Source organism: Myotis brandtii, unplaced genomic scaffold (assembly GCF_000412655.1).
Source record: "Myotis brandtii unplaced genomic scaffold, ASM41265v1 scaffold314, whole genome shotgun sequence".
Classification (NCBI taxonomy): Eukaryota; Metazoa; Chordata; class Mammalia; order Chiroptera; family Vespertilionidae; genus Myotis; species Myotis brandtii.
In genome coordinates, this window is record NW_005362033.1 from 47,774 (window position 1) to 57,178 (window position 9,405).

The 9,405-nt window shown below is 57.7% G+C and overlaps 1 protein-coding gene and 1 pseudogene across 7 annotated transcripts in view; one reads left to right on the forward strand and one right to left on the reverse strand.

Annotated features, from left to right (window-relative positions):
- MAP2K3 (mitogen-activated protein kinase kinase 3) overlaps nt 1-9,405 on the reverse strand; it is a 41,907-nt gene that overhangs the window by 28,647 nt on the left and 3,855 nt on the right. Inside the window, exons 1-2 of one of the 7 annotated variants that reach the window (XM_014542821.1) lie at nt 9,168-9,383; nt 8,513-8,668 (exon numbers count right to left, since the gene is read on the reverse strand). The exons of 4 other annotated variants lie outside the window; for them this stretch is intronic. In XM_014542821.1, coding sequence (XP_014398307.1) covers nt 8,513-8,621 — 109 coding nt within the window. In that variant the 5' untranslated portion in view covers nt 8,622-8,668; nt 9,168-9,383. Of the gene's footprint in view, nt 1-8,412; nt 8,469-8,512; nt 8,669-9,167; nt 9,403-9,405 lie in introns of those variants that run through there. 2 more of the 7 variants (XM_014542815.1, XM_014542820.1) reach the window with 2 other exon arrangements.
- LOC106726759 lies at nt 5,290-6,258 on the forward strand (annotated as a pseudogene).

Genomic DNA, 9,405 nt, shown 5'->3' on the forward strand with positions numbered 1-9,405 from the left:
GGTTCTAACTAAACACATCTGTGCCTCTCTCTCGAGTCAATCCTGGGGGCAGAGGGTGGGCAACCCTCACCATGAACCCTGCCAGGGGCTCCGCTCACAAAGGCCCCACCACATCCCACTCAGTCACATCCAGTCTCCAATGACAAAGGCAATGCTCCCATGTGTACTCTTCCCCTCCTGTGGGATAGTGAGTGCTCCTCATGAACCCCGACTCCATGGAGAGGTCCTGGGCCCCAGTGTCCATCCCCTCAGGTAAAGGACCATGCGCTGCCAGGGAGGTGGGGGAGACCAGATATCCAGAGGCTCCCCATGCTCCTTCCCAACCTGTCTCACTCAGCTGGTCACCTCTATCCTGTGGGGGACCCTTAGAGAGAGGTCGCCGAGGCCAACACACTCCCGGGGCACAGGTGGGGAAGTGAGGCCCAAGAAGGGGAGGGCAGGCTCTCAGGGGCTCACTAGCCCATGCCCAGCATTTGACGTTCATTATCTCCACTCACTGCAGTCATCACACCAGCTCCTGGGGGAGGTGCTCAGAGCCCCCGGTGCATGGGGAGGGGAGACACTGAGGCTGGAGCCCCTCCTACGGCATCCCTCCCTCAGCGAGGCCCCTGGGAGGTCTCGGGGTCACCCCAGTCAGGCCCTGGCAGGCGGCAAGGACAGGCCTGTCACTCAGGCAGCGGCCAGTGGGTCCCCAGTGCCGCAGGCAGCACCCTTCCCCTGAGGCCTGGGAGGATGGAAGGCTCTCTACTTACCTACACATGCCAGGCCTGGCACCTGCCAGTCACCAGCTGTGCCCCAGCAACAGGGGAGCAGCGGGCGAGGCTGTGGGGAATGCTCAACCTCAGGCCCTGGCCTCCCAGGCCCCTGGTCCCCGCTCATCCCTTCCCCTCTCAGGCCTTTCTCATCTGCAAAGCGCCTGATGAGGATTCTTTCTGCCCTCCTCACAGCACCCGTGTGCTCTGCAACGAGCAGACAGGGGCCTCAACGCCCCAGGCTACACTCCAATCACGGCAAGCGTCAGTGTCTGAGGACATTCTAATCGTCACAACTTGGGGGTGCTGTTGGCATCCAGTGGGTAAAGGCCAGAGCTGCTGTTTCACAGCCCACAACGCACACCCAGCCCCCACCACCGAGATCCAGCCCCCCAAAACTGACCACACCCTGGTCATATGCTCACTGGTTAGCGCATCTGTCTGAGCCCAGAAGGTCACTGGTTCGATTCCCAGTCAAGGGCGCATGCCCGGGTTGCAGGTTCGATCCCCGGCCCCAGTCAGGGCACATGCAGGAAGCAGCTGATCAATGTGTCTCTCTCACATTGATGTTTCTCTTTCTCTCTCTCTCTCCCCCCACCTCTCTCCCATCCTTCCACTCTCTCCAGAGATCAATGGAAAAAAGATCCTCAGGTAAGGATTAAAAGAAAACAAACAGCTGACCACGGAAGCACAGACTAACAGTGAAGTCAGTTTACATAACACGTACACAGAATTCCAAACGTGCTATGTGCGCTGAAGAGAAAGAAGTGGGGCCTAGGAGCCTCGGGGACTCTTGAGGGAAGATCTGAGCTGAGGCGGACTTGGGGGGAGGAGACAGCTGTGGAAAGCTCTAGAGCAGTGGTTCTCAACCTTCCTAATGCTGCGACCCTTTAATACAGTTCCTCATGTTGTGGTGACCCCCAACCATAAAATTATTTTCGTTGCTACTTCATAACTGTAATTTTGCTACTGTTATGAATCATCGTGTAAATATCTGACATGCAGGATGTATTTTCATTGTTACAAATGGAACATAATTAAAGCATAGTGATTAATCACAAAAACAATATGTAATTATATATGTGTTTTCCGATGGTCTTAGACAACCCCTGTGAAAGGGTCATTCGACCCCCAAAGGGGTTGCGACCCACAGATTGAGAACCGCTGCTCTAGAGCAACAGTGGTCCAAGCACAGGGGGCAAGTGCACGGGGCTGGGCAGGGAGGAGGGGAGGCAGGAGGAAGAGGCTGCGCCAGCCTGTGGAGCCCAGCGAGCAGCCCAAGGCCTCCCTGTGATGCCAGGGGTCTAAGGGCTCACAGTTCACCACTCGAGGGCAGCTCAGCACCATCCACAGTTCCACTGACCCAGAAATCCCACTTCAAGAAACTCATCCCTAGGACACAACTCTCAAAGATAGAAAGAATAAAGAGCCGCCAGCATTTGGTGAGCACCTACTGTGCGCCAGGCCTGTGCTGAGCATGGAATCACAGCACATCCAATCCCTTCAGCAGCGCCAGAGCTCTCCATTCTACAGATGAGGACGCTGAGGCCCAGCAGGGCCTGCTCAGAACCGGACGATGCCGCAGGCAGGTCCAGTGCAGATACTGGAGAGGCCAGGGTCCCCTCCCCCCCCCCAGGCCTGGAGCACAGGTCCTGGCTCCTGGGCCGGTGCTTCTCCTGGGAGTCAGACCCCGGCTCCCCGAACCACGGCTGTGGCCATGACAGCCACCCGCAAGCCACTCCAGCCGAGGTGGACAGAAAGTGAGTGAGGAAGGATGGGCTTTGGCATCAGGAAGTCTGAGCCGCCGTGGCCTGACCTTGGGCAAGCCAGACCCCCTCCATGAGCCTCAGCACCCTCCCTTGACATCATGGTGAGTGCAATGGCCTTGACCTTCAGGAGAGAAAGAGCCTAAGTCAGGGCTGTTAAGACAAAGCCAAGTTCCGAAGACAGACCTATGTGACTTCAGTAAGTCACTCCCCCACTCTAGGCCGGTGTACTCGTAAAACTCAGTGATATCGCTCTGGCCAGTGTAGCTCGGGGGTTAGAAGCATCAGCCTGCACACCAAAGGGTCACAGGTTCGATCCCCAGCCCTGGTCAGGGCGTGTGTGGGAGGCAACCAATAGATGTGTCTCTTTCACATCAATGTTTCTCTGTCTCTGTCTCTCCCCCTCCCTCCCTTCTACTCTCTCTAAAAATCAATAGAAAAAAATATCCTCAGGTGAGGGTTAACCAAAACTAAAACATAACAAACTCAGTGATACCCAAGGGGGAAAACACACCCCACGCTGTGAGGTGGCCATGAGGCTAAATGAGATCCTGCATATGAAATGCCTGGCACCAAACGGCTTGGATCACTGGCCCCCTGGCCTTGGCCCAAAGGCCTCTGGTTACGAAGGTGAATCAATCCTCAGACCACAGGGTGGGCCCCCCGAGGACAAGGTGGGCCTCCAGACTTGAGCCCCAATTCCAGGCTTCAAGAGGCTGTGACTGGAGAGGGATGTTCCCCGAGTGACACCCAACCTTCCCAGAGCCTCAGGGGGAAGGGGCCTCCCAGTGCTGGGGCTCATGGGTGGAGTGCCCATAGGTCTCCACGGGGGGCCAGCGTGAGATCAGCCTTGCTGCCCAGGCCACCTGGGCACTGCTGGGCAAAAGGGTGTAAGTGCCTTTCCTGAATTAACACATGCCATTCTTGGTTTTATTATCATCAGTATCAACACAAAATCTTACAAACAGGGCGGATGGAGAAACACCTGGAAAGGGTCCTGGTGGTAAAACACGGACCTGCAGCTGAGGTGCAGACGAAGCGCTGAGGGGGCACCTGTGTGTCCCTGGGCCTGGCAGGTCTCCACCTTCTCACCTTCGACAGCAGCCTGAGATGGGCGTCTCATTCCCATGAGTCACAGGGGAGCCGGGACACGGCTGGATCTAGAACCAGCGCCCCCTTGAGAAGTCCCCCCAGACTCACCTATCAAGGGCCCAACCACATCACCACAGGGCAACCTAGGATGGATGGCAAGCTGTGGCAGTGGCTGGAGGGCATAGGTGACCAGAAGGCCAGGTCACAGACAAGCAGAAGACAGAGAGGCAGGAAACAGGGTCCGACCCGCCCCAGGACCGTCACGGCGGGTATCCTGTCCAGGCCCCCGCAGCACCGCCCACCGACACCAGCAGAGCCCGCTTCCTGTACAGCCATGTCCCCGCGCCCTCACTACTTCCCAACAGTGCCCAACCCTGCCCTGCCAGCCGGGCCCTCGGCTCGCCACTCCACCCCTGGCTAAGACAGCCCTCTGCAGTCTGAGCTGGTGCCTCACCCGTGATGCAGGGGGGCAGTCTGGCTTCAGGCCCGCTGCGCGGCCACGCACTGCCCGCCGTGAGCCGGGAGTTTCAGATTCACTTAAAGCAGCAAGAACAGCTGCAAACTCACGCTCGTGACCTCTGAGCCACGGCACCATCATGCCCGAGCAGTGTAGGTCCTGGTGTCATCCCCACGAGGCAGGGGAGGCACCGAGGCCACCGGCTCCTGAGAAAGAGGCAGACCCGAGCCCACTGGCTGGTGGACTCGCCTCTCCCACCACCACCCGCCAGGGCTGGCCCCACGGGCCTCAATGTGGACGCGAACCCAGGGATCTGCAGAGCAGGGAGCTTAAACACGCCACACGCAAGCGAGAGCGCCATGTAAAACAAGGCAGCGGGCATCTGCGATCTTGCTCCCGGCATCTGTTGTCAGTTTGTATCAAATAATCTCATAAAGTTTCTCTGGAGGTTCGGCTGCTCCTTACACTGGCAATTACTTGGCAGAGGAGACAGGGCTGGAAGCAGCCCACCCTGCAGCCAGGACCCGGGCGGGTACCGCCGGCTCTGGGCTCCGCACCAGGTGAACCGGCTGGGCCTGTCAGAAGTCCGGCCTCCTTGCTTGAAGCAGCAGGCCGTGGCTTTACCTGAGCTGTTCTTAGAAAACCCTCGAGACAGAGGAGGGCTGAGGTAGCCCAGGGAAAAGGGGGAATGGGTGGCTGCTTTAAATTTAGGCTTTTAACTAGAACGCCTACCGAGAGTGAGTGAAATCTTGGCTGGTTAAACGAGAGACTGAGCTCTCTTTGGCTGAGAGAGGGAGGACACTGTCTTCTCCGACCTGGACAGCCAATGGGGTGGTGACAGTGGTTAGAACCCTGAACTGGGGCGCGGCACTGGGCCAGGGGGTGTCAGCGCCGGCCCCAGAGGAGCTGGGAGGAGCCTGGGGAAGGTCAGGGAGCCCTGGGATGGGGTCACACGGAGAGGAGCCGGGCCTTGGAATCTCCGTGGGCTCGCCTAGCGATGTGCATGTCAGGGCTGGTTTTCCCTAGAAGTGTGTTTAGACTCTACAGGTCTCAAAATTAACACAGAAATCATGTCTCCCAGTGGACAAGGCCCCGACAGCGAGCCTCCCGTAGCACTGAGGTGGCTGAGCTGAGGGTCCCCGATGCTTCTACGTTGCACACACAACTAGAAAAGTCAGCCGACATCAGACAGAATGAACGAAAAGAAACTATTAGAGGCGCGTCGTCCTCCTCGCCCTCCAGGATGCCCGCGTTCCGCCCGAGTCTGACCACCATCCTCTACGTGCTGCCGCTGCTATGCTGCCCGCCGCGCTGCTCCGCCGCCCTGGCCTGGGTCGCCTCGTGCGCCAGGCTTGCGCCTACGCCAAGGCCGCCCTAGCCCCAGCCCCTGCCGTGGGCCCGGGACAAGCGTCTTTCACCTTCGCCTCTCCACACAGGTCTTCTTCAATGGTGCCAACGTCCAGCAGGTGGATGTGCCTACGCAGACAGGAGCCTTCAGTATCCTGGCAGCCCACGTGCCCACCCTGCAGGTCCTGCGGCCAGGATTGGTTGTTGTCCATGCTGAGGATGGCACCACCTCCAAATACTTCGTTAGCAGCGGCTCGGTCACAGTGAACGCTGATTCATCAGTTCAGTTACTGGCTGAAAAGGCTGTGCCGCTGGACATGCTGGATTTGGGGGCAGCCAAGGCAAACTTGGAAAAGGCACAATCGAGCTGTCAGGGCATCCGACGAGGCCATGAGGGCTGAGATCCAAATCCGAATCGAGGCCAACGAAGCCCTGGTGAAGGCTCTGGAGTAGGCGGTGCGTGCTCCTCGCCAGTGTCAGCGGGGAAACCAAGGCCCAGAGTGGGACAGGGGTTGGAACCAGCTCTCATGGGTCCAGTATGAGGGTGGGGGCAACCCCTCTGGGAGGTAGCCATCCTTGCCGGTGAGGCCACCAGGGGGCAGCAAATTGCTAGCTTCTCCCAGCGCATACCCCCTGGGCCCAGGCCTGGTGGCAGGGGTGAGCTCAGAGACCCTCCTCTGCTCTTGCGGGGGACTGTCACCTAGCGAATTTGCCTCCCACCTCCAAAGACCCCACCAACCTGACCTGCTGCCCTCCACTCTCGTGCTGTAGAGACCTCGCCTCCCTACTGCCTTCTCTGGACAGCTTGTCCCCAGTGTGCACCCCATTAAAGACCAGGGACCCCCCAAAAAAAGAAACTATTAGAGACTGTCTCAGACTTAAACAGACCTTCTCTTTTAACCTAAAGTAAAACTATATAAAAGAATTTCCCAAAAGAGAGAGAGAGCGCGCGCTAAAGTATTTATTTATTTTTTTTCGTTTTTTTTTTTTTTTCTTTTTTTTTTCGGCAGGTGAGTTGTTACACACACCTTAGCGGATTCCGACTTCCATGGCCATAAAGTATTTAAATAAATGAATCAACCTATGTCTTTTAGGTGTCAACCCAATTCTTAGGGGTATTAAAAATGGTGTTCTTACTTTAAAAGGGGGAAGGTCATTTGGAACTTAACTTGCCAAGGACAGATATAAATTGTAAATTCCTCCAAAACAGAATCTGGATCCCACTGTCCTCTGCTGTGTCTGTGTGTGTGTCTATACACATGTGCTGTGAACAGAAAGCCTTTCTACCTCTGGATGACATTGTAAAATGAATGTAAAGGCAGTGCTTGTAAGACTGGGTATGCTAAAATTCTCAGAAACAGATACATGAACTCAAATACTTTTCAAATTCATGCGATCTAAGATTAATCCTTGGGAAATAAAGCTAGCTTGTCTGTTGGTTTAAGTAAAAGACACATGTCTCTATTTGCCTGGATTTTACAAAAATAAGTCCATGTTAATAACTGACTTTGATGTCTATAAAATACGCTTCTAAAGGTTAAGTGATAAAACAACAATAACAACAAATCGTCAGGACCATGGGAAACCCAGGCAGCCGCTCCATGCTCCCCGCCGCCCGGCTCCCATTCCCGGTGTTCGCACTCCTCCGTGCGCTCGTGCGGGACTGAAGTCAGAGGGAAGGACTGCTGGCTGGCGTTCCCGAGAGGAGACCAGGTGTGGCAGAAGCACTTCCAGAACATCCAGAACATGCCCAGGAGTAACTGCCTCATCTCAGCGAGCTCACAGGACAGAAAGGCTAAAATCCATGGACTGCCGCCTGTTATCAAGTGAAATACACTGTCCAACCTCATTGGAAGGGACCTTAGCAGGCACCTCCTCACAATGGACATCTGACACTCGCCTCCGCCTACCACGGACATCAGGCTCCTCGCGGACGAGAGGCCGCGGACGTCACAGGTGGAGCCGTCCCACGACATCAACAAGGCCTGGGCAGCTGTGGCTCGGCACTGACCTCAGCACCCACTGCTTGCTCTTCCTGACCTGCTTGCTGTTATATGAGTCCTTTGTGCTTGTCCTGCGGGCTTTTCTATATAGTCCAACCGGTCACGATGACTGAACATGTAAATGTGATACCAGATGCCAAATACAGGAAGATGAGACGGAAGGCAGACATGGGCTCATGATTTTCACGGGTGGAAAGGACCCCGGGTGGTGTTGTGTTCTTGTTTTGGGTTTGTTGTTGTTGTTGATGTTGCATTCACCTCAACTCAGATCCCACAGCTCAGTGTTGCCCCCTCCACCATGGTCAGCAAGACGAGGCCAATACCGACTTCCTAGGGATGAGCTTCCCCGCGCTGTGAGACCACAGACAGCACCCTGCGGGGAGGGGCTCCAGGGGTGTCCTCATGCTGCCCCCAGCGCTCTCCTCTGCAGCCAGCCTGGCCCTACGTCCCTCAGGACGCCTGGCACACCTGGCCTTGGTCTGGCTCTCAGAACTACTATCCCCAGTACCTCCTTCTGTTCCCCGGGCAGAGAGAGCTCTGTGAGAGTCGAGGCTCCGCACTCACCCCGTTTTCCTCAGCTGGCACTGTGCCCGGCACCAGTGATGTTCTACCAACGGTGAGGCCGGCCTCGGAGGCTCCTGTCCTCCTGAGCGCCCCACCCCCAACCTCCCCTGCATGCTCCGGGAGAGGCAGACCTGTGCACCCGCTGCTCTCTGCTCCCAGGGGCCCTTCCCAAGAAGACCCAGGAGGCAACGGGAGCCCCGGCGCCAGCTTGGGGCCAGTGAGAAAGAGCCTGCACCTCTGGCTGCATTACCGGACCCTGCACCCGACCACCCACAGGTCACAGTGCTTCCAAGCCCACCGCCAGAAGGCCCAGCCCTGTGTGCTCACCACCAACAAGCGACTGCAGGAAGGAAGTCACCACAGATGCCGTTCCGTTCCTGTGACAGACGACCTGGAATCTTTATCGCCACCCTGCATGGGAGGGTGCTCACCTCACTTCACCGAAGAGGAGACGGCGGGTCAGAGAGGCCATGTGAGGAAGTCAGGAAGCAAGGGAACCAATCAGAATTGGAAGCACAGGCTCGTTCTTACCCCCCAAGCTCAGGCTCTGCCCGCCGTCCAGGCTCTCTGCAGGGAGAGGACAGACTGGCTGTGTCCGTGCTTGACACTCAGCGAGAGGAAAGTGAACGTCTGCAGCCATCTGTGTGGCTGCCAGCAAGACCGGCAGGCGGGGTCCCCGCTCCCATTCTGCAGGGGAGGAAACAGGCCTCTCCTCACACAGGTGGGCCCAGGGGGCAGTGAAGGCACCGGACACTCCGTGGCCCACGCCCTACAGTGAAAGGGGCTGAGCTGAGCTTTGGCTGCAGCACCTTCCCTCTCCACACCCGTCTCCCCAAGCTCAGGCCGACCAGGCAGGCCTTGCTCCTCAGTCCCCAGGGCCCCCAGCAGTGTGTCTGGCCTGAGAGCCCTGGGGCCTTGCAGAGGTGCCACCACCTGCTCCTGCTCCATGAGCAAGAGGAAGCAGGGCGCTTGCCTAACAGAGGAGGTTCCCGGGCGGGGCTGGCACAGCGCCAGGAGGGGTGGGGGGTCCCCGCCCAGCCTGAGGTCCAAGAAGGGAGCCACCCCCTTGCCCAGCTCAGAGCCAGTAGCTGGCCTGCGAGGCTGGGCTCAGTCTCCCCCAGACGGCAGCACCCAGCAGGATGGCATGCCCGGCAGGTGAGTCAGTGCCCAATGCCCGCTGACTCACCCACCGGAAGCTCCCGTGGCCCTGGCTCTGTCCCCACACAGGCAACTGAGAACTTTGCTCCCTTCAGGCCCCGGGCCAGGCTGGCTGAGAGTTTCCTGTGCGTCACACCAGGGGCGGAGGAAGTCCCCAAGGTGCCACCCTCCCGTCTTCCAACGGCTGGAAAGGCACACGACGGGGGTGGAGGCCCCAGAACACAGGGCAGGACACAGACATGCTCCCAGCATCCTCAGTGCACCTG